Here is a 22,669-nt window from a genome sequence, read left to right as displayed (position 1 = left end):
ACAGCTCTCGTTCTCTCTCGACCTCTACCGCAGTCTTCTTTTGTACCGCTCTTGTTCCTCTCATTCTCTCTCCCCTCCCCACCCATTCCCCCGTCACGCCACTCCTTTTCCTGTCAAGCCTTTCGCCCTCCCACCTCCCCCGACCCGGATACAGAAAAAAAAAACTTATTTACCGACTCTACGTAACCCCCCCCCCGCTTTCGCCATCATGCGGACTGGCACCAACGCGAACCTTGAGCCTTTCACGGAGGTCAGCTCCCTCCGCACCTCTCGCCGCCCATCCTCGCTGCACCGCCGCACGTCGAAGCTCGGTGGTCGCAGGGTTCTCTACATCCCCTACCGGGAGCGCGTGCTCATCGCCCTCGCCGCAACGGTGCAGGTGATCGCCCTCGTCCTGCTCATCGCCGCCGCCGCCACGGATGTCCTCATGGTCGACGGCACCAAGGCCATCAAGATCGGCGCCGATCTGAAGGCCGTGAGCACCGGCCTTGGTGTGTCGGTCACCGAGGGCTCGAAGCCGTTCTGCTACTCGCTGTGGGGTGCGCGCAAGTGCGGCACTTCCTCCTTTTACACGGAGAAGTGGTACACGGAGCGTGGTATCAAGAACAAGGGCTTCCCGTCGGCGGCGACGTACACCATGATGCTCGGTGCGGGCGCGTTCGCCGCACTGGCTGCATGCTACTCCTTCATCAACGTCATTGGCATTACCGTTGCCGTGTGCATGCAGGACTACACGGCCGTGATGTGCGCGTGGTCCTTCTCCGTGTTGATGACCATCCTCATCTCCTGGGCCCTCACCGTTGGTGTGTACGCTGACAGCATGGCGACCATGAACAGCACCACCATCCCCGGTCGCAAGGTGCGCGTGAAGGACTACTGCGACTTCTCCTCGTCCTTCGCCATGGCCATGACCGCCTTCGCCCTGCAAGGCTTCCAGTTCATTTTCACCGTGGTGTACACGCGCCTGTTCGAGAATCGCATGAAGTCACTGGTGGCTGAGCAGAAGCAGGTGAAGGAAGCGCCCCTTAACCACTCCTAGGCGATGGCCGAGTAAGGTTGGTCTAACAGGACGTTGTCGTTGTTTCTGCCGTAGCGCACAGGCGGAGGAGACATGGTGCAGATAGGCCACCTCTAAGGAAATCCAGACGATGATGGTGAGGAAAGGCGGTGATGGAAGAGGGTGGTCGGTGAAGTCAAGGGCAGTTTTCTTGTTCACTTGGGTGCAATGCAACGCCCGACGGCGATTCGATCGGATTGAAGGAGGAAACGAGAGGGAGGATAATGGGGGGGTCACGCAGGCAGTGAGGGACAAAAAGGGGGGACGAGTACCACTTTTTCGAGCCGAGGATCCCTCATCGGTCCTACTTGTCTTTCTCTTCCTATCCCCTCTTTTCCTTGCTGGGATGGGCTTGTACGCTTCTCGGTTAGTGGCTCCCGTTCGTCCTCCTCCTCCCCTTTCTCGCCCCATCACTGCCGGCCTCCCTGGACCTCTTCTCGCGCTGATGTTCGTTGCCACGAAGGAGCCTCGCACGTGTACCAGTCCTCCTCCCTTTTCACCCTCCCTCCATCCCTCATCGATTGGGACTCTCATCCCGGTGGAATTCCGACAAAGCAGGCCAGAAGAGAGTGTCATAATCAACCATCTCTCCCTCTCTCGAACATGTTCCTTCAAAAGAGCAACGGTAGGGTCAGCCGGTCAGGATCGTTGGCCAACCACCTCCCACTCCCCCCTCCTCCTCCTCCGCCCTTCAACCACGCACACGCACACACACAGGCGCACACATGACACACACGTCTGTGTTATGTGCATACAGAGGACGGATATTGCGCACGCACAGAAAGGGAAAGCAGAGAAATGTCCCAAAGTAAGGCAGGGAATTTTTCGTCTTGTCGGTCGCCTTAAGCAACGAATACGCGATTCTCTGTTGTTTCTCCTCCTCCCCCTCCCACTCCCTCTCCGTCCTTTGTTGTTGCTTTCTGGCTTCTCGTTTTCTCTATCCTTCTCCCTCTTGCCCCACCCCGACCCCCTTCCGCCCCAACAGGCTCTCTCACCTCTGTCTTTCTCCTTCGTTGCGGCTTCCCATCTTTTTTTGTTGTTTTCTTTCTTTTTTCTCTCTCCTCTCCTCCGCCGTCGTACGTGGAAACGGTCCAGCGCGAACAACACACCCTCTGGACCACACTCTTTTCTTTGAAATAAGGCAGCGATGATACTCCAGATCACAACGAGGCATGGGAGGGGTGACAGCGGTGCAGATCCCGCCAAGTGCGACGGCGAACACAAGTGAGAGAGGAGGGAGGGGGGTACCAGGTGTTTCATAGCAAGAAAAGTGCGAACAACAGCAATTCAAGTCTCTGCGCCTGTGCGCGTGTGTGTGTGTGCTCTCCAACAGCCGCTAAACGTATGGCAATCGTTTGTTTTTTTTTACGTCCGCCTGGCGTGTGTGGTGTAGGACTACCGAGGTGTTGTGATGAGATGGGCCTTGCTGCGTGCTGGGTGTGTACGCGACGGAGATTGGTGCAGATGCATGCTAATTCGCTGAAGAAAGTCGCGCAAGCACATTCATAGAAAGGGACGCGCACCGGTGACCAGAGAGCCTACAGAAGGGAAAAACTGAGGTCAGTGGGGAAGGCTATTCCTTCTCCTTTTGTCTGTGTTTCGGTCATGTGGCACACTCTCTTTTTCTTCAGAAGTAAGAAGACGATGGACTTATATCCGCGTAAGCTCTGGCTAGTCCGTTTTTTTTTGGCGTTTTGTGTTCTTCTGTGGTGCATGTGTGTATGTGTATGTGTGTGTGTGTTGGTATCTTAGCCCCTTCCCCTGTCTCTTCGCCACCCCGTATTTTATGTCCCCCTCTCTCTGAGTCCCCTACACACACACACCCTCCTCCTCCTTTTTCTTTTTTTTTCGGCCCATCTGCGGATAAATGGATCTCCCAAAAGGGAAAGCAGCTTATCTATACAAAAAACATGACTTCACTGTATGCAACAGTCTAGCACGGGACTATGTCAGCGGTAAAAGAACCCCTCAGCAACACAACCACACGCACGCACACTCGACCCCACCGCGGTTTTGAATGGGATGTGTGCGTGTGTACGCATGTATGTGTCTGTGTGTGTGAAGTGTTTGTCCATGTGTTTGAATCAACTCTGACGTACGGCGTGTTGATATTTTTTTTCTGGATGTGCCCTGCGTCCCTGTTGTGATGATAAACTCCTGCCCTCTCGTTCTCTTATCCGGCACGCAATGGTTTTTCCTTGTTTTTCGATGACTTCCCTTGTTTCCTCCGCCGCCTTGGCCCACCATCCCCACCACCATCACTTTCGTTAACAGAGACCCCACCACTCTCAAGGGACTCGGTAGGGAAGGACATTTTTGTGTGCCTCTCTGCCTCTCTTTCTTTTCTCGTTTTATTCATATGTGCTTGTTCTGTTTTCTGGTCTCGTGCCGCGCGGCAGTAACGTACCCAGTTGCCTTCTCCGTCCCCTCCATTTGTTTCTGCTCTCGCCCTCCTCTTATCGGCAAGAGTATCGTTTTGTTTGTTTGTTTTAAGCCTCTTTTCGACAGACGCTCGCCATTCCTCTTCGTCCCCCCCCCTCCCTCCCCACCAACACCACCACGCCACCCCCACCGGTGGTCGTCCCCCTTCCATGTGTGTGGAGCGTGACAGTTCATCCGACAAAAAAAAGGCGGTACAGGATAATAGCCCCATCCCAAAGAGCGAAACAAAGCGGGGAAACGTGAGATGAAACCGGAAAAAAAAAAGACGGAGGAGAGAGGGAGGGGGAGCAAAACGATGAACGACGCTGTTTTTGGTGGTGGTTGGTTTCTCTGCACATGCCCCCCCCCCGCCGTCCCCCCTCCCCTCCCCTCCCCTCCTCTGTCTCTCTCTCTCTCTCCGTCTGTCTGTCTGTCTGTCTGTCTGTCTTTCCTGTGTGTTTTCTCTTCTTTTTTCGTTTTCCATTTTCGTTTGAACTCAGCTTCCATGGGAACAAGTATGTACGTGTGTGTGTGTGTGTGTGTGTGCAAGCAACCCCGCCTGTATGGCCACCCTCTGCCCCCCTCTCCGTCGCGCGTGGCGTGTATCGGCGTCTCTTCTCGTTTTCTCTTCAAATGGCCTCCACACATCCCTTCGTGTCCATGGAACAGTGAGGAGGAGGCGGTGCGGAGGGAAGGAAACAGCGGACACCTCTGCAAACTCCCGCTGAGGGTTAAAAAAAAACCAGCAGCACATCATCGTCATTACCACGAAAGAACTCTACTGACATCCACTTTTCCTCACCTTGGTGTGAGGCTCGCCACGGCGAACCTGGAGTGTCCCCCTGCCTTCACAGCCTCACCTCATTCTGCTCTCTAGCCTTCCTCGTCCACGTCCGGGTGTGTTTTGCGGGGATAGGCGGCGAGGAAGAGAAGAGGGGAGGGGGGAGGGGACCATCACGTTTTCGGGGCTAAAGAAGTTGTCTGCGACCAGTAACGACCCGACCAAGGACTGTGTATCTTGCAACCAAATCGGAAAGGAAAAGCACAAGGACATCTGCACCTGCGCCATACCAAGCGAACCCCATACGGCTATGTGGATGAGGGAAACGTGCTCCTCGCTTACCCTTTCGCACTTCACCTGATCAGCCCACCCAGGTGCACTTTTTTTTAGAGAATTCTTTCTGCGGGCCCCATCATCGTCGCGATCGGGACGGTGCTGCGGCTTGACGTCCCTTGCTGATGCACTGCGCCTGCACAGGTTTGTGTCGTGAGTGTTATCCCCTCTGCATCGTATCACACTCTCCTATGTCGCTATCCGCCACTGACACAAAGCATGACCACCTTCTCCGCTTCTCCTCTGCCTCTCTTGATTCCTTCCATGTATGGTGCGCTTCTCAACTTTTGTTTTACGCACGCGAAAACAACGCCATAGCCCTGTCTTTGCCTTGTCTCCTCTTTTTTCTTGTGTACCCTCCCCTGAACCCTCCCCCCCCCTCGCTCACCGCTCTCTCTCTCCTCTTCCCTCGTCCATCTCCGTCGTAGTTCCGAATCCCATTACGCACACGGGCATTTTCGCTTCTCCTTGCTTCTCATTCAACCCTCCTTTCCCCGGCTCTCATTGAATTCCTCCCTTTTCCCCGCTTTCGCCATCATGCGGACTGGCACCAACGCGAACCTTGAGCCCTTGGCGGAGGTCAGCTCCCTCCGCACCTCTCGCCGCCCATCCTCGCTGCACCGCCGCACGTCGAAGCTCGGTGGTCGCAGGGTTCTCTACATCCCCTACCGGGAGCGCGTGCTCATCGCCCTCGCCGCAACGGTGCAGGTGATCGCCCTCGTCCTGCTCATCGCCGCCGCCGCCACGGATGTCCTCATGGTCGACGGCACCAAGGCCATCAAGATCGGCGCCGATCTGAAGGCCGTGAGCACCGGCCTTGGTGTGTCGGTCACCGAGGGCTCGAAGCCGTTCTGCTACTCGCTGTGGGGTGCGCGCAAGTGCGGCACTTCCTCCTTTTACACGGAGAAGTGGTACACGGAGCGTGGTATCAAGAACAAGGGCTTCCCGTCGGCGGCGACGTACACCATGATGCTCGGTGCGGGCGCGTTCGCCGCACTGGCTGCATGCTACTCCTTCATCAACGTCATTGGCATTACCGTTGCCGTGTGCATGCAGGACTACACGGCCGTGATGTGCGCGTGGTCCTTCTCCGTGTTGATGACCATCCTCATCTCCTGGGCCCTCACCGTTGGTGTGTACGCTGACAGCATGGCGACCATGAACAGCACCACCATCCCCGGTCGCAAGGTGCGCGTGAAGGACTACTGCGACTTCTCCTCGTCCTTCGCCATGGCCATGACCGCCTTCGCCCTGCAAGGCTTCCAGTTCATTTTCACCGTGGTGTACACGCGCCTGTTCGAGAATCGCATGAAGTCACTGGTGGCTGAGCAGAAGCAGGTGAATAGGGAGCTCTCGCCGGAGTAAGCGAGAGCCACGGGCACACACACACACACAGAGAGAGTCGACCAGCATTTTCAGCGCTTTTTATTTTTTTGGCGAGGACATGAGAAGGGACGGGAAGAAAGGTGAGGGAACCCCTCGCGGTAGAATCCCGGCCTGCCCCTCCCACCCTTCAACGTCGGGCGTTGACCCTGGGTCTCTGTCGTCGCCTAGGCACGACAGGTACTCTGTTTTTGTTGTTGCTCTCCCCTCTTCCGTCTCTCTGTTCTCTGTCTTCCCCTTTTTTCCCCCTTTTATAGCTCAATGACCCGCTAAAAGGCGTCTTTCTTCTTCCGTCCATGTCTGTGATGTTCCCTTATATCCGCCTCTCTCGCCTCGCCTTTGCTTCGCATATCACACCCGGAACCTCGCAACCGCAATGCCTGCTGCGTCTCTCTCAGAAGTCACTTGTTTTCGTCATCTTTTTGTTGTTGGCCGCCTTCTTATTTTCTTGCTCCTCCTTACTCCTCCCCCCCCCCCCTCAACACCTCTATAATCTTCGCGGCTCGTCCCTGTACCCCACTATCACGCAACTGCCAAGCCCCTTACCCTTTCGTGCCTTTTCTTTGATTCTTGTTTCCCGTGGTTTATTTGCGACGAAGAAGGGGTCTTGCGGCGCTTTACAAGCGCGTACACCCACTTCCCGCTTTGCTGCTTCGGCTCTTGATTGACGTTTCTTCTGTCGAGATTGGTCATCAAGCTCCGCGCTCGCGAGAAACAAGGAGAAGCAGCACCAGGAGTACGCGAGAAGGAAGACCGCACGGCCTCGCTGCGCCTGTGGGCATGTGTTGGGTAACGCTCGCTCACGCAACTCTCCTCTGTTGAACGAAAAAGGGGGCTAACTGATAGCAGCAGTTTTTACTCCCACGTGTTTACGTTTTTGCTTCTTGGCCGTCGCGAGTGCATAAATGGGAGCGGGTGGTGATGGTCGTAGATAATACTGAGGGGGGTGTCGACGGCAGGGAGGAAGAGGAGGTAGGGGGAGAGGATGTCGGCGCTGTCCGTTCACTGTTTGCCCTGTATCACACACGCACAGGCATTGTTTGCTGTTGCTTTTTTTTTTGTGTGTGTGTGTGCGTGTGTGTGTGTGGTTGGTTTACGTCTCCTCCAAATGCCCTTCCCTCCTCCCTCCTCCCACACCCCCACCATTTTGTTTTTGTGCTGTTTGCCGCGATCTTTATGACTGTTGTTGCTGTTTGTTGATTGGTTCACGTGTCACATAAACATGTGCGGTTCAACACGGAAGTGCTGTTCCTTTTCCCGTTTTTTTTCGGATCGTCAGGAGAAAAAGAAAGAGAGAAGAAGGTGAAACGGCAGAACAAAGCTTGAGTGAACGTTTCCAGTGTGTGGCGTGTGGCGTGTGGGGGGAGGGGAGAATGTTGGGTGCCGAGCACATGCAGCGAAAACCACGAACGACGCTCCACTTCGCATGCGGATGTAGCGCTCCTCCCACCATCATCCCCACCGGCTCACCACACACGCGCATGCGCACGCACTGGCCACAAGAACCCTATGACTGATTCCTAGCACCGCGCATATATCTTTCCTGATGGCAGTGGTGCCAACGCCTCTGGCGCGGCGCGCGTATGTCCTCCGCCACTGTCGTCATCGTCGCTTTCCTTCTTGGTGACGCACCTCCGCGTCGAGGTCCACGTGCACGCAATACGTTGGGCTCCCCCGAGTGGAGGTAGAGAGAGTGTGGTGCGCCCAACGACAGTTTATCGGGTGAACCACCACCACCCCCTCCTCCTCGCCCGTACCCCCTCCCCATCTCCGACCATGCAAAAAATATATACATCAGCATGTGTGCATACCCGGGATCGACCTCTGTCGCACACCCTCGGTGAGGATGGTGACAAAGACGAAACCCCCGAAGTAGCTTGAGAGAGGCCCCCTCCCCTCTGCTATCGTTGGTTCGGTGCGTGTGTGCGCCTCGTTCCTTCCGCGGACAGAGAGAGACAGGCGCTTGACGAACAACGAAGGACGGCACCACACCAGCAACTCACCCCTGCTCGCAGACACACGCACAAAAACGTGTTACGCAGCCCCCCCCCCTCCTCCTCCTCTTCCTCCCCACTAGGGGATACAAAGTGGAATGGACACCAGTGCAACACGGTGCAGGAAGCAACGCAGGTGCGTCCGCACTTGAGCTGTTCCGAAGAGGGGGTTGCTGACACGCCTGTGCTGGCGCGTGTCGAGTCACTTCTCTCTGTGCCCTGTTCCTAGCAACACCTTTCCTCTGCTGCTGAAGAAAACCCTCATCGCGCTTGGCCACTTAAGTTTTTCCGTGTGTCAACGTGTTCAGTCTCTGCCATCGAGCATGAGCTAAACTCCGCTTTAACCAGCTAGCCGCACGTCTATTACCTGCTGCGAGGCAGCAGCAGGCACGCCGCTACCGCTGTGCGCAGACCCCGTCACCTGAGCACACACACACACACACACACCTGCCTCATACCCCACCCACCGCCAGCCCCGCAGGTCGCCTCACAGCGGCTCCACCCGTTAGCCAGGTCGCCACGTGCGGCATCCTCCTCGGGGTGGCTCGGGCTCCCCAGCACCAGCAGGGCAGTGCGAGGGCCGGGTGTGGGGTACGTTCGGGTCACGCTGACACGCTGCACCCGTCATACGCATCGCGCAAGCGTGCTCACGGCCGCGGGTCGCACCGACGCAGCGCCGTCCAGGACCTGACCGCCGACGTCAGCGGCGACGCGTCGCTCTGGCCTTTCCCTACGGCGTGGGCGCTCGTCCCTGTCACGACCAGAGGCGGGCTCCCGCATTGGGCAGGGCTAGAGGGTGGGGTGCTGCTTGGCTTCCACACATCGAGAGAGTGGGGGCACTGGGTCCCGAGATGCCACGCACTGTGCTTTCCCTAGCTGCCACACTTTACCATTTCAATGAAAAAAAACTTTTACCAGACGCAAAGTCGCGCGGAGAGGCGAGCGCGCTCCACGGCCACGCCGCCACACAGAGAACGGCACCCGTGACGCGGGGGACCCCAAGACCCCCGCGGCCGGGCGCGCCGGGGGGTGCGGGGAAAAAGCCCCGCCCCTTTCCACTGCCCCGGCGGCGCCTTTCCTCCTCCTCCGAGCAGGAGCCACCGCCACCCGCCGGGCCGTCCTGGTGCGACCACGCCAGCGCCCGGGCCTGGCCCCGCCCTACCCCCGGAACAGGGCCCTGCCCCGGGGCCAACGGGGGGGCGGGGCTAGGGGGCGAACCCGGGACACCCACACCCGCGGAAACCCAAGCCGAAAGCCACACACCCAACCCGCACCCCGCCAAACCAGAAACTGAGCCCAGCGCCGCGCGGCACCCCATGTTCCAATCTCTTGCCGCATGACCCCCTTGCGGCCTGACATTGGCACACGCGACGCCCGCAGACGCACCCCGCCGCCCCAGCGCGTTCCCAACACACGCCCCCATACCAACCGGGCGTTTGGGAAACCAAACCCACATCAAGCAAGAGGCCCCCCAGCGAAAAGCCTTCATCCTAGCAATGAGAAGCCCCGAAACCCGCATACACAAGGGCCAACAGGCCGACAAGGCAGCAAAGCACAAACACAACGCACACCCGGAGGCGCCAAGCACCGAAGAGGGCACCAAGGACCGAGAACCGACGTGGCCGACCACGCGGCAACATTAAAGGTGTCGAAAGAACATGAAAGAGACAGCCGGGAGGGAGAAAGCGCAGGCACATCAATGAGAAGAGGTGTTGGTGAATACAGGGAAGGTGCGCACGGCATCAAGACCCAGCAGAGACGCCCGCCCTCCGAGAAGGAAAATGGAAAAGCGCCAGGCGCGACCGGCAGAAGGCGCGAAGGAAAGGCAAGGAAGTAGTAGAAAAAAACGCGGCCCGTAAGAGTGAATCGTGTCCAAATCACAAGAGATGGTCTGAAAAACAAGGCTGCCAGGAACCATGGCGGAAGCAGCCCCCCCCCCCCAGGAACTCAGAGAGAAAACACACACAGCCGCGCAGACAAATGCCAGCAGATAAAAGGATACACGGGCGAACGGGCAGTAAGATGGAAAGCCCCAAGGGAAGACAGCCCCACCAGACGGGGGCAAAATGAACCAAAGCGAGCAATAAAATGTATTTCCAAAGGTGACAAAACTAGGATCACAAGGGACCAACGAAGCCCACGTTTCGCAAAAATAACGGCGCGCCCGTGCCGCCACCCCCCCCTCCCCGAAAACAAGGTCCTCAGGAAATAAAGCAAAACCAAGAAAAAGGAAGCAACCCAGAATAGAAGCACCCCGGGCCCCCACACGGAAGAGATGGTGGAAAACCCGCCCATTTAGAGGGGATAGCGGGAAGCGTGGGAACACAAGGAAAGAACAATGGAAAAAGCGCCAGAAAGGAAGGTATCCCGAAGGAAACCCCAATAAGAAACCCAAGGGCAAGCACCGCAGCACAAAATGCCCAGCCAGACGACACAAAAAGACACACACGTCTGGGAACAGAAACTGGCACAAAACAAAACCACGGAAGGGATGAATCCAACCCCGTCGCCAAAACCAAATGCGCGCCACCCGTTGCACCGCCACATCGAAAAATAAAAAAAAAACCTGCTCGGCGTTTCCTCTGAGAGCTAAGGTGGGCTATTGGGCCCGGAAAACTTGCCAGCACGGCCCCAAACATATACCCAAAAAGGCCGCCATGCGCGGGAAAAAGGGACCATAAAAAGAACAAAGGGGGAAACAGGACAACACTGAAAGATGGGCATTCCCTTTAATACGCCTCGGGGAACCCGGAAAAGCACCCGAGGCCCAGGCGCAGCACACCCGCTGCACCGCACCAGTGTCAGCGCATACCGAAAACCCGCCCGCAACACCCAGAGAAAGGCCAACAACCCCCCCCCCCGCTTTTCAGCAGTCACCAAGGCCGACCCCCGTCCAAAAAAGAGTGTGCCACACACCAAAACAGCGGGGCCCCGCAACAACCCAAGGCCCAAGGCCCCCGCGACGACCCCAAAGCGAAAAGGACTTTCCCGCCCCCAACAGGAAAAACGAAAACATGAAACATCCCCCTCGGCGCGCCAAGTTGGAAAACACGCGGCGGCCCAGCCCCCATGCAAACCCACAAAACCAGCCAAGCGCCCTTTTCCAGAACCTCGGCCGACACAGGATCACAGCAGAAACCGCCCCACGGACGAAGCGGCCCGCAGCATTTGCCAAACCCCCCCAAAACGCGACACAGTCGCGCACCGGAACCCAAACGTCTTGCTAATATGGAAAAAAAAACAAATGCTGGCGTGCCCCAAAACTTTCCCCGGTTTTCCGCCTGGGTTAAACCGAACCTGGTGCCAAGGGGCCTGGGGCCTACCCAAAGAGCGCGACCCAAGGCGGCGGCGGCAGCGCCAATCGTTATCCCGGTACACCCCCTTTTCCAAAGCCCCCCCTGCCACCCCCCCCCGGCCGCGCACAGTAGCCACCACCGCGGCGGTCGCAATGTGCCGCGTCCCCCCCGGGGTGGCCCGGGTCCCCCCCGCCAGAAGTTGGCGCTGGGGGCGGGCGGGGGGCGGCGCCGGCGCCCGCCCCCATCGCCATTTGGGGCGGCGGGCGCCCCTGAAAGGGCCTGGCGAGCCGCGCACCCCCCGTAAGAACCAACCCTTGGGGCCGGGCGCGCTTTCGGCGGTGCCAACGCTGCAGGCAGGGTTAAAAAAAAACGCCGCCCCCAGCCATGAGAAAAACGCGGGTGGGGGATAGGAAAAACACCCCTAGGCCAAAGCGAAAAAAAACCGGCCCTCGGCGAAACCGCGGGAGGAGGGAAGCCCGGCCGCGCCGCCGCTAGCTTTTCGGGGGCAGGGCGGGGCGCGGGTTTCAACCCCCGGGAAATTCCACAAAACAAAAACGAAGGCGCGGGGGGCCGCGCCCAAAGAAAGGCCCCTTCAAAATGAGAAAAAAGGCGCCTTTTGGCGCCTCGTTGAAGAGCCGGCCCGCAACCGCTCACGCCCAGGGCCGCCTTTTCCCCCGGGGCGGCGCGGCCCCCGGGCCCCCCCTCAGCCCCCGGCCATCCCGACCCCCCCGCCAACCAGCCCGACGCCAAACACCCCAAGACCAAACGACCCAAACGGCCGAAATTTCCCCAAAGCCGCACGGGTGGTGGTCTGGGAATGCTGGCCGAGATGTGTGGCAACTCTTTTTGGCTTGGCAATAACCCCCACACCCTACCCCCCCAAAAAAAGGAGTCCCCCGTGACACAACCACACGCTTTTGAACAGCAGCTGCTGTCATTTTTCTGCCGGTGCCGTTTTTTCTTTCTTGGCGTTCCTTCCGAAGACGCGTTTCATTTTTTTTTGGCGACTGTGGCGTTGGCCGGTTTATTTCTGAAAATCTTAAGAGCCCAAAGCGGCGCCATTTTTGTTTTATGGGGGGCCGGCGGGCGGAAATGAAAGGGCCTTCCTGTGGGGGTGGTCGTGGGGGTGTCCGTGGGGCCGCGCGGTGGCCCAGAAAAAAGCAAAGGAAAAACCGTGACAAAGAAAGAACCAGCCCCAGGCTTCTGTGTCCGCGGGAAGGCTGTTTTTCTACTGGGTTATAAATTTCTCTTTTCCTGCGCGCGTGGTCTCTCGTGTGGCTTTTTGCTTCAAACTTTCTCTTTTAGGCGTGGGCTAAGGTTTTGTGTGTGGGGGGGGGGGGCGGCGGGAAACTTGCCGCCAAGCGACCCGCCCCCAAACCGTGGCCGGAAAACGGGCGGGGGTGCGGCAAAGGTGGGGGGACGCCACCGGTTCGCGACATCCCGGGATTAATCGGGGGACCGCTTCGCGCGCCCCTTTCCCCCCGGGGCACCAAAAGCCCCAGGAAACGCAGCAAAAAAGACGAGGACACGACAGAAAAAAAATATTGTTCGAAAAGACTCGCGGGGCTGCGTGGCCCCGCCAGGGCCAGAGGGATCCACCGGGGTGTTTTTTTTTCCGGACCCCGCGGGTGCTTCAAAAAATTGCTCTGACGAAAAGCTCACAGAAAACATTTTTTGAAACTTCGCCTTTGTTCCTGTGCCGGTGTGGCCCGGCGGGGTTGGTAAACACAGGGTGGCGCGGGCCGGGCTGGCTGGCTTGCGCCGTCGGCTTTTGAAGAAATCAACCGGTTCCGCGAGTGTGTGTAATTACGAAGCCCTCCCTGCGAAAAAAAGCGCGTTCGCGGAAAGCGGTGGCCCATTGTTTTGTAGCGGGCTGGTTTCGTTTTCGGAAGCCGCAGGAACGCGGCGGCGTTTGCGCGTTGCGGGCGCTTTTTTACTTTCGGTGCTGGCGGCTTTTTTCGAATTCTCTTGGGATGGCTTCCCCCGTGTTGGGCGGCGGTGGGGCGGGAGTTTGCAACTTTTCCCGATTGTGCGAATTCTCGCTTTGGCTGGCCCGCGTCTCTTTGCCACTTTTCGGGCAGGCCGCTCTTTCCGTATTTTTATTTTTTTGGCAGCGGCTGCCGCAGACCCTTTTGCATCCTTTTTTCTGGAACCGGAAAGCGGCTGGGTGGCCACGTTTTCGGCTGGGTAAAAGGGGCCCCTTTTTCCCAGCAGCGCAGGACTTCCCAAAACTCCTTGGCGCAGCTCTGCGGGGATCAGGGGGATACGAAACAGCCAAAGCAGCTTATGGCTGTAAGGAAAAACTTCGCGGTGGGGCCACAACGTAGCGGGCCTCTTGGGTTGGCGTTCTTGGTGCTTTATCTCTTTTCCAACTTGGCCGGGGGAAATAAATGCCCATAAGCTTGGGCCGCGGCCAAGGCTTTCGGAAAAGCGCCCGCGGCTACCCCGCCAAAAAATCCTGTTCTGGGGTAGGCGGGGCTTTCCCCGGCGTTGGCGCAGGGTTCATTTTTCGGTTTGCTGCCCTGCCGCGAGGGGTCGCGACTGCTTTTTCATGGTATCTGTGCGCGCTTTGCGCATAAAATTTTCCTTCCTTTTGCCCCAGGATCTCTAAAAGAGTCCGTGGTTTTCCGGTGGTATTTGTCGTTGTTTCAACTCGGGGGCTTTCGTTGCTAACGTACGGGCTGCGAGGATGCCTCTGGTTTGCTCTTGAAAACCATGTTACTTTCCTCCGCCCACGGCTCTGGTTCACATTGTTTTCCGGGCTTTGTAAAAGGGATGGAATCGTTATGGTGGCGGTCGCCCGTCTTATAAAACAGCGCCCCCAAAATCCGAAGTGCTTTATTTTCCACGTTGGCTTTCAAAATTCGTGTTTTGCTTTTTGGGGGGTTTCCAACCTGCTGTGCTTGTCGTTGCGGCTGCAAACTTCATCTTTGAGGGGCGGAAAACGACGTGCTGTTGTGCTTCGGGTGTTTTTTTGGTGGCCGTTCTTCTGGTTGGCGTTTTTTTTTCGCTGGTCGCGGGGTTGGGGGTTTCTGCGTGTTGCGTATGCTGTGTCTTGGGGCGTCCCCGCTTTGGGGGCGCCCGCCCCGCCCGGGGCCGGCCGGGATCCCCCGCGGCGGCGCGGCCTGGGGCCCCGCGTGGAAGCCGGCCCCCCTCACCGACGCCGCACCCGGTCAACGCAGGGGGAGCCGGGCGCCAGAGCGACGGCCACAGCGCGGGGACCGGCAGCCACCGCCTGCGCAAACGGCGGATCACGCACACCCACACGGCGGGCGGTTCCTCAATTTTCGGCGGGCCCGATAAGCTGGCACACGCCCCGGGTGTTGTGTTCCGATGAATGGGCAAGTTGTACTGACGACCTTCGATAATGTCAGCAGCGCGCTGTGGGCCGCCGTATGCGTTGGCGATGGCGCGCGGTTTCTGCAGCTGGCGCACCATGGTGTCGTTGTTTTCAGTGACAGCCGCATTGGCGGCGACGACATCGGCGTGGGTGAAGGCCTTCGTTTCGCTGGCTGGAGGTCCGATGCCGACCTTCTCGACGCGCTGGCAAGCATCGGCTTAATTGGCGAAGAGTGGGAAGCCGACGATCGGTACCACCGCCTCGACAGACTCTAGCAGGGAGGTGACGCCGCAGTGCGTGAGGAAGATGCGCGTGTTCAGGTGCATCAGAACCGCTACAGTCGACAAAAGCCAGGACGTCGCGTAGAAGCGAGCAGCCGGCGGTGGTGGCCGTGTTGATGAGGTGCGCCGTTTCCACACCACGCAGAGTGGGGCGACTTCAGCGAGCGCGTCCTGGAGGCGATCCTCCACCTCTGGGCCTGGCACGCTTATGGTGCCCCAGTTTACGTAGACGACGCCTTGTGAGCAGTTGTCCATGAAAGCGGCGAGGACTAGCGGCAGGTCCTGCCAGGGGTAGGGTTGGGGCTGAGGGATGTCAAGCCCCCACACAATCGGGGCGATGGTTGGGCCGTACATACCCGCCACGTCGCAGTCGTCCCGCAGCGGCGGAACACCGTTGGCGGCGACGGCGAACTTGAGGGGAAAGTTGGTGATGCGGGCGCGGAGGGTCATGTGACGCGGAAAGGCCAGTCCCACGACTGGCAACATTGCCTGCAGGCCGACGGACATGTGTGCCGTGAAAGGAAACACGCTGACCACCGGAAGGTCCATCGTGAGACCCACGACAGCGCCCGCGTAGGTGGTGATGTCGCAGAGAAGTGCCGTGGGAGGCAGAGTGGGATGCACGGGCTGCGCCACCCGTGCGTAGTCTGGAAACACCAGCTCGTGGTGCTTGGATATCCTCTCAAAGAGCACCTGGAAGGGGATGATGGTGGAGTGACGGACACACTGAACATCGAGCGGGGCGTTGGCTTCTGCCATTGGCTTTGCATACACCGCTGCGCTGATGTTTTCGCGAGCACAAGCGGCGCCGTGTGGTGGGTGTGCCGGAGTAGAGATTCACACCACACCGCCTTCTCCACCACGTTACTTTGTGGCCTCGATAGGCTATCTCCGGAACCGCCCAGAGGTGTTTGAAAGTGCCCCCACAAACGGCACGCTCATGATGGCGACGCGCAGACGCGGAGCATCATCGGCGGCACCGTACCAGGGATGGTGCTGACGGGGCCACATGCCAAGGCGTGTGCACCGAGACTGTACCAGAGACACGAGGCTCTCTTCCTTGTCCATTTCCTGAGCTTGCGACAGGGGCGCACCCCATGCCGCGAAGACGACAAACAACGGCAACAGCAGCGGCAGGGACAGGGCCGCCGCCCGGGGAAAGGCTGGGACTACCTTCATGAGTGAGACAGAGAGACTCGGGCACAAGCGGAAAAGAAAAAAACGCATGCACACGCGGGGACCTGAGCGAGTCTGTCGACGATAGCGAGAAGAGCGTCAAACCTTGTGGGAAACTTTTGAATGGCCGTGTGCGTGCCTTGAGAGGCCGGGATGGGGATGGAGCAGACGAGAAACAAAACGAGAAAGTGCGGAGGGTGGCGATTGGGGGATGAGCGGTGACGGATATAGGCGTTGGCAAGGGCAGTTGCTGAGTGGCATCAGCCTGACTTCGACTGGAGCATGCCAGCTGGCGCTGCCGGTTTCTCTCCACGCTCATGGATGACTGCGCACATGCCTCACTGTTTTGGTTGGTGGCGGCAGTGGACAAGGCGGCTTCACCATCCCGCGCAAGGGCACCCCGATTTCGTCCACGACGGGGGAACGAAGCAGAGACGGAAAGTCGAACGACCGTTGTGGTCTCGGGCTTCCATCATTGCCGCTTCTCGAATGTCCCTCATGACTGGTAGACACGCACACGCACACACATACAGGGCGTGGCATCTCGGGACCCAGTGCCCCCACTCTCTCTCGATGTGTGGGGGCCAAGCAGCACCCCACCCTCTAGCCCTGCCCAATGCGGGAGCCCGCCTCTGGTCGTGACAGGGACGAGCGCCCACGCCGTAGGGAAAGGCCAGAGCGACGCGTCGCCGCTGACGTCGGCGGTCAGGTCCTGGACGGCGCTGCGTCGGTGCGACCCGCGGCCGTGAGCACGCTTGCGCGATGCGTATGACGGGTGCAGCGTGTCAGCGTGACCCGAACGTACCCCACACCCGGCCCTCGCACTGCCCTGCTGGTGCTGGGGAGCCCGAGCCACCCCGAGGAGGATGCCGCACGTGGCGACCTGGCTAACGGGTGGGGTTCAGCTCATGCTCTATGGCAGAGAATCGACACGCTGAGCTGGAAAGTGTTTTTGTTTCTCCGTTTCTTTTTGGGGCATCACGAGGACGGGAAGCCGCGCGTTTCGCGCACGTCCTGCTCACGACGACGTGGTGTGCTGGACACGCGATTTGCAAGAGAACATAGTCAAAGGAAGACGAGGGAGATGAACAACAACCGTGACAGCAAAAAACCCATCTGCGAAGGATCCACGCAAGCAGCGATACGAGCCCTCCCCTCCCCCCTCACACACACACACACACACACACACGTGGGGATTGGCGGGGGTGGGGCGGATGAAGACGTGGCGACAACACTGGAGAAGAGAGAGCGAGGGTCGACAGAGCGCGCTGTCGGGTTTAGCGCGGAGAAATGGAGTGCCTTCCCCTCTCTCTCTTCCCACAGCAGCACACGGGATCCAAAGGCGACACGGTCAGGTGCGCACTTGCTGTGGTTCACGCGAGGATACAACACACACGTGCACACGTTCGGTTACCCAAACGGTGTGCGTCTCTACCGAGAACTGCGTGTTATCCATCGCACGGGAGTTCTGTCTCCACCGTTGCGTCTCCCCCTGAAAATCGATGGTTTATTAGGGGGAGACCGAAAGAGGGGGAGGAGGTCAAGCGGGGAGGAAGGTCGCTGCAGCTCATACACGCGCATGTGCGTGTGCGTGCGCGCAGCTCGTCGTCCCCGCTGTACTGGGGGGGGGGTGCAGTGTGGCCCGAGCAGATACGCCCACACACACAGTAGAGAAGAAGGGCACATCAGAAGATGCAGTTAATTCACAGGAAAAGAGAGAGAGGCGACAAGCGGACGAGGGGATCACACAGGTGTGCAGACGCGCATAAAACGAAGGGATGCCGGCACGCATGGCAGCGCGGCCGGGGAGGTGGAGGAGGAGGGAGGGGGGGGGGAGGGAAATGGAAGGGAAGGACCCAAAATGTCCGCGCGGTGGTGGTCCCGTCTTCCTCTCGTGCGCATCACGCCACCATGTCCAGTGGGGAGGAGCATATCCCTCCCCTCACTAGAGAGAGGCGGAGGGGAACCAACCGTGAGGAAGGCGGGTGAGGTGAATCGCCGAGAGTCCGCGATATAGATAGCAAGGCAACACAACACCAGAGGCTGCAAGGAGAGGAGAGGGCGATGGGGTACAGCTTCCGCTGCCACACACACACACGCATCCATCTCTCTTCCTCCCCCGCCCCCCCCAAAAAAAGAACGACAAGAAAGCTGTGATTTCAGCAGGACCCGTCATTGTCATGGATGGCGACCGCGGCGGCAATGGCCTGCGTTAGGTCGGCAAGTATATCCTCGATCTGTTCGATACCCACCGACAGTCGGATTAGGTCAGCTGGAAGTGTGCGCATTTCCTTCGGGATGGACGCGTGCGAGAGGAGGCAGGGCATTTCGACGAGGGAGTTGCAGCTTCCAAAGCTGACGGTGAGCTTGAACAGCTTGCAGGCCCGTACAAACGCGTTGGAGCGCTTGACGCTGCCGGTTTCAATGGAGAGCACGCTGCCAGGGCCAGAGGTCTGCGAGCGGTGCAGGTAGAAGTTCTCCTCAGTTAGGGAGGAGATCTGGGGGGACGTGACGGGGTTCAAACCGGCGTAGTGCAGCCGCGACACGACGTGGGTCTGACGCGACAGGAACAGCCCCACCGCGACGGCGTTCAGCTCCTGCTTCTCGACGCGGATGGACAGCGTGCGGATGCCACGCAGGAGCAGCCAGCAGTCAAACGGGGCGAGTGCGTTTCCCTGCGCATTCTGCAGAAAGGCCACCCGCTTCACATCCTCCTCAGACTTCACGCAGATAAGACCGCACATAGTGTCGCTGTGGCCGCACAGAAACTTGGTGGCGCTGTGGATGGAGTAGTCGCAGCCCAGGGCGAGCGGGGTGCAGCGGAGCGGGGACATCATAGTATTGTCGATGGACACCTTTACGTTGTGCGCGTGGGCAGCCTCACAGACAGCACGGATGTCGACAATTCGCATCAGCGGGTTCGTAGGGCTCTCCATGTGCAGCAGCTTCGCCGCCGGGTTCTCGACGAGCGCCTTGCGCACCGCCTCCGTGTCCCACATCGGCACAAACACAACGGCCATCCCGAGGCACGAGGTGATCTGTGTCAGGAGACGGTGCATGCCCCCGTAAAGGTCGCTGCTGGCGAGGATGGTGTCGCCAGCGTTCAGCGTTGTCACGAGTGTCTGCAGTGCCGCCATGCCGGACGAAAAAGCGAAGGCAGCGTGGGCCCCCTCGAGGTTGGCGACGAGGGTCTCGATGGCCGTGCGAGTCGGGTTGCCGCTACGGCTGTAGTCGTACGGACCGAACTCCTCAATGTCGGGCTGGACAAAGGTCGCGGTTTGGTAGATGGGCATCGAGGTCGGGTGATAAGGGTCGTTGGGGCAGCCATCGAAGATGACGACCTGCGTGCTGGGATGCTTCGCTGCCTGGTCGAAGTGCGGGCGTTTTGGGTAGGTGGGGAGTTCGCTGTAGTCAGCACCTTTCGGGAGCTTGTAGCTGACGGGAAGCATAGCCTGCTCCAGGTACTGCCGCTCCTCCTCCAGCGCCGTCAGAATAGTGCGGTTGATGGAGGTTTTGGCGGCGCTGACCGCGTGCATCATGTCTATCTGGGTCAGCTTTTCCTTGAGGAGGTGATTTTCCGCCTCGAGCTTCGCGATGTGGATCTCACTCTTGCAGCAACAACAACACTTGTCATCGTCGTGGTGATCTGCCGCCGGCACTGTATCGTGGGGCGTCGTCATCGTCGTCGTCGTCGTGTGGGTCGCCATTCGGGGCATGGGGACAGGGTTCAAAGAGGGTGCGGCAAGGATCGACGACTACGGCAGCGGCGGGGTGAGGGCTGCGTACGGGGTTGCCCACTTAGCGGAATCGAGAATGTGAAAAGATCTATGTTGCCGAGGTCATCGCGTTGGGTCGTTTGGGGGCACACACACACACAGACACCCACGCACGCATATACATATGGAAAACGCGAGGGGGGAGCGATGGAGGTTGTCGACGAAGGAGGGGTGGGTGGGTGAACGAGTGAGCATGTGAGCGGGATCCGCTGGGGAAGATGACCGTCGACGGAGTCGAAATTCATACTGTAGGGCTAGGACGGCAGCTGAGGCGATGTTGGTGATGATGGCGCGCCGTCCCCCCCCCCCACCGCCTCAACACACACATCAGTTACTATGTTTCCTTTTGTTGAAAACAGGCGCATGTCCGGGCAATGGTGAACACATGCGCGTTTGTGAGTGACGTAGACGCATGGGCAGCCGCGCCCTCCTCCCCCCTCCCCCGCCCCGCCACGAACGGTGCCGGTCGAGAGCGGGCTGCGCCCTCGGCAATAATAGAAAACGACAAAGTAAGGAAAGACGACAACTTTAGCGCCGCCGCGGTCGCACAGACAGAGCTATCCGAGAAATGAAAAAAGGCGCGGGGAAACGCACGTAGGGTGTCCGTTGCACTGCACACAGCATCTTGCTATCATGGCTTCTCCAGCTCGGGTTGGGGAACGAAAGAAAAGAAGCGAACCGAGAGCGAGGGTGAGAGGGCATACAGTTACTTTAACAGAACTTCGCCTGGGAGAAGTCCATCTCGGGGTGCGCCTCCATGAACTTCCGTAACATCTCCTGCTTCTTCTGCTCATCGGAGGTTGGCTTGCCCATCATCTTCTGGCGCTGGTCGTACATCATCTTCTCGACCGTCTGACGGGTGTCGCTGTCGAGATCGTCCAGCTTCGAGTTCTCCGGCATTACCTTCTGCAGGTCAATCTCTGGATCACCTTGGAAGATCGTCTTCCACCACTCCATTGAGTTTACCTTGTAGAGCGTCACGACGACCGTGTGGCCGTCTTCGATGGTCCACATGCACTCCTCCGCATGCACCTTGCTGTACAGCTCTCCGTCCACGATGGGCGGCTGCCCCTTCATCCCCACCGTCAGGTGGTTGCTCGTGATCACGATGCTCACCTGCTTCCCCTTGACGTTTACCGCCGGCAGCGGCACGCGCACCTCGGCTTCCTGCAGGGACTGGGAGAAGATATACTTTTCATAGGCGAAGCCGTTGGCAGCCGTGGGCGGCAGTCCGCGCGGGGCATCGTCGTTGTCGGCAAAGGCCTCCATCGTGTCTGTTTCCGCCCCGTTCGCTGGTGCCTCCTTCTTTGCCTTCGCCTCTTCGATTTCGCGCTGCGCCCTCTCGAGCTCCTGCTTCCGCTGTGCGGCCTCCTTTGCGGTCTGAGCGGCGGCCACGGCATTCACCTCCTCCTCGCTCTCGAGAACCTCCACTCGAGAAGAGGTGCGCGTAGACTGCTTCTGGGCGGCCGCCTGCGCTTCTTTCGCCTTGCGCTGCTTCTCCTCGGCTTCAGCCAGGTAGCGGCTCATGGCCTGCTGCACGCTGCGGCGCGCCATGTCAGGCTGAGTGAAGAAGTCCGTCTTGCGGTTGAGAAAGGAGAAGAAGGTGTCGAGGATGCCGTCGATGCCCTGCTGCTGCTGCGCAATCGCGAGCAGCATCGAATCAAAGCGTTCGTCAGCCATTGCGGTGGAGTGGCGGGGAAGGGGAGGGGCGTGCGTGTATGCGTGCGTGCGTGTGTATGTGATATCAATACTGCGTTGCAGGGTCTATAAGACGGCCAGAGAGTGGTCTCTCAAGGGAACGTGTGTGTGTGTGTGTGTGGTCGAGGCTGTATCCTGATGCCTCACCGACGAGACGAGGACACACACACACACACACAGAGAAATAACGAGTTTAGGTGGAGAAGGGGTGGTGGTGTGTGTGTGTGGGGGGGGACGGAGGATCGAGATAATTGTGGCACAGACAGGAAGGAATAGGGACGGCAGACAGAGAGCGGGGGCGTGTATGTGCATCGGTGGAGATCAGCGAAGAGGCGGCTGATGTCCGCCCCGCCCGCACAGAGAAGCTCAGAGGAGATATGGCTACACATCTAAGTTAGGCATTCTGCTCAGCTCGAGTTACAACAGCCTCACACATGAGGATGCCTGTATGCGGCTGTATCCATGTACGCGTGCATACGATCTATGAAGCAGCAGGTAAACAAGGGGAGAAAGAACAGCGATACCAGCACCGGCAACACAGTGCCGGTCAATGCGGCACCTCCCTGCATAGCCTGCCCGTGCGTCCACATGTGCGCATAGACGTCCTCCAGATCCACACTCCGTGGCGGCGCGGGTGATGGCGACGCTGTCGTTGAAGAGTCAGAGGAGGCCAATGGGTGCATCAGCAGCCACCAGATCAAATCCTGCTGACGCACCCGACTCGCGCCGAAGGTGCAAAGCGCAGACGAAGAAGGACGACGCCGCCGACCCCGCGCCTGAGTTGCTTGTCCACCACAGGTGCGTCCACTTCCGCACCTGCTTCCCCATGCCTGCAGGACTGCTACAAGGGGGAGGGGGTGCCAACGCCGTCCCGCCCCCTCCGCCACTCGGCCAGGTGAGTCGCTACTGTGACTCCCTCTATTCTGTGGAGTTCGTGATGGGGTGATGGGGATGGCAGGCAGCACGTAGTCAGCATACAACGCCACGGAGAGCGGCTGCCGGGCGCTGCGATCGCATCTCCGCGGTGGTGGCGAGGAGGAGACCGTTGTCCGCTGCCACGGCTTCCTCTTTGTCCGAGAGCCTCCCACCTGGAGCGTTGGCCGTGATCGCAGGTGTGCACGTTTTGCCAACAG

General features: G+C 59.1%; 4 protein-coding genes and 1 pseudogene across 4 annotated transcripts, besides 1 other annotated feature; 2 read left to right on the top strand and 3 right to left on the bottom strand.

Moving 5' to 3' along the window:
• Window positions 1-208: 208 nt before the first annotated feature.
• On the top strand, window positions 209-1,039 carry LMXM_14_0490 (hypothetical protein, unknown function; the record flags this gene model as incomplete). Its single annotated transcript, XM_003873371.1, has 1 exon — window positions 209-1,039. One exon carries the CDS (start codon window positions 209-211, stop codon window positions 1,037-1,039), a length of 831 nt encoding a protein of 276 aa, XP_003873420.1.
• Window positions 1,040-5,129: 4,090 nt separating this feature from the next.
• Window positions 5,130-5,957, top strand: LMXM_14_0480 (hypothetical protein, unknown function; the record flags this gene model as incomplete). Its single annotated transcript, XM_003873370.1, has 1 exon — window positions 5,130-5,957. The coding sequence occupies one exon, from the start codon at window positions 5,130-5,132 to the stop codon at window positions 5,955-5,957; it is 828 nt and encodes a 275-aa protein (XP_003873419.1).
• Window positions 5,958-14,103: 8,146 nt separating this feature from the next.
• On the bottom strand, window positions 14,104-16,065 carry LMXM_14_0470 (annotated as a pseudogene).
• Window positions 14,104-16,065: a sequence feature.
• Window positions 16,066-18,221: 2,156 nt separating this feature from the next.
• On the bottom strand, window positions 18,222-19,601 carry LMXM_14_0460 (cystathionine beta-lyase-like protein; the record flags this gene model as incomplete). Its single annotated transcript, XM_003873369.1, has 1 exon — window positions 18,222-19,601. One exon carries the CDS (start codon window positions 19,599-19,601, stop codon window positions 18,222-18,224), a length of 1,380 nt encoding a protein of 459 aa, XP_003873418.1.
• A 948-nt stretch (window positions 19,602-20,549) lies between these two features.
• Window positions 20,550-21,518, bottom strand: LMXM_14_0450 (conserved hypothetical protein; the record flags this gene model as incomplete). Its single annotated transcript, XM_003873368.1, has 1 exon — window positions 20,550-21,518. The coding sequence occupies one exon, from the start codon at window positions 21,516-21,518 to the stop codon at window positions 20,550-20,552; it is 969 nt and encodes a 322-aa protein (XP_003873417.1).
• Between the last annotated feature and the right edge of the window lie 1,151 nt (window positions 21,519-22,669).

The sequence above is a fragment of the Leishmania mexicana genome, chromosome 14, assembly GCF_000234665.1.
Source record: "Leishmania mexicana MHOM/GT/2001/U1103 complete genome, chromosome 14".
Taxonomy (NCBI): Eukaryota; Euglenozoa; class Kinetoplastea; order Trypanosomatida; family Trypanosomatidae; genus Leishmania; species Leishmania mexicana.
Note: the sequence above shows the minus strand (reverse complement) of the source record. Positions and strands in the feature narration are given on the sequence as shown.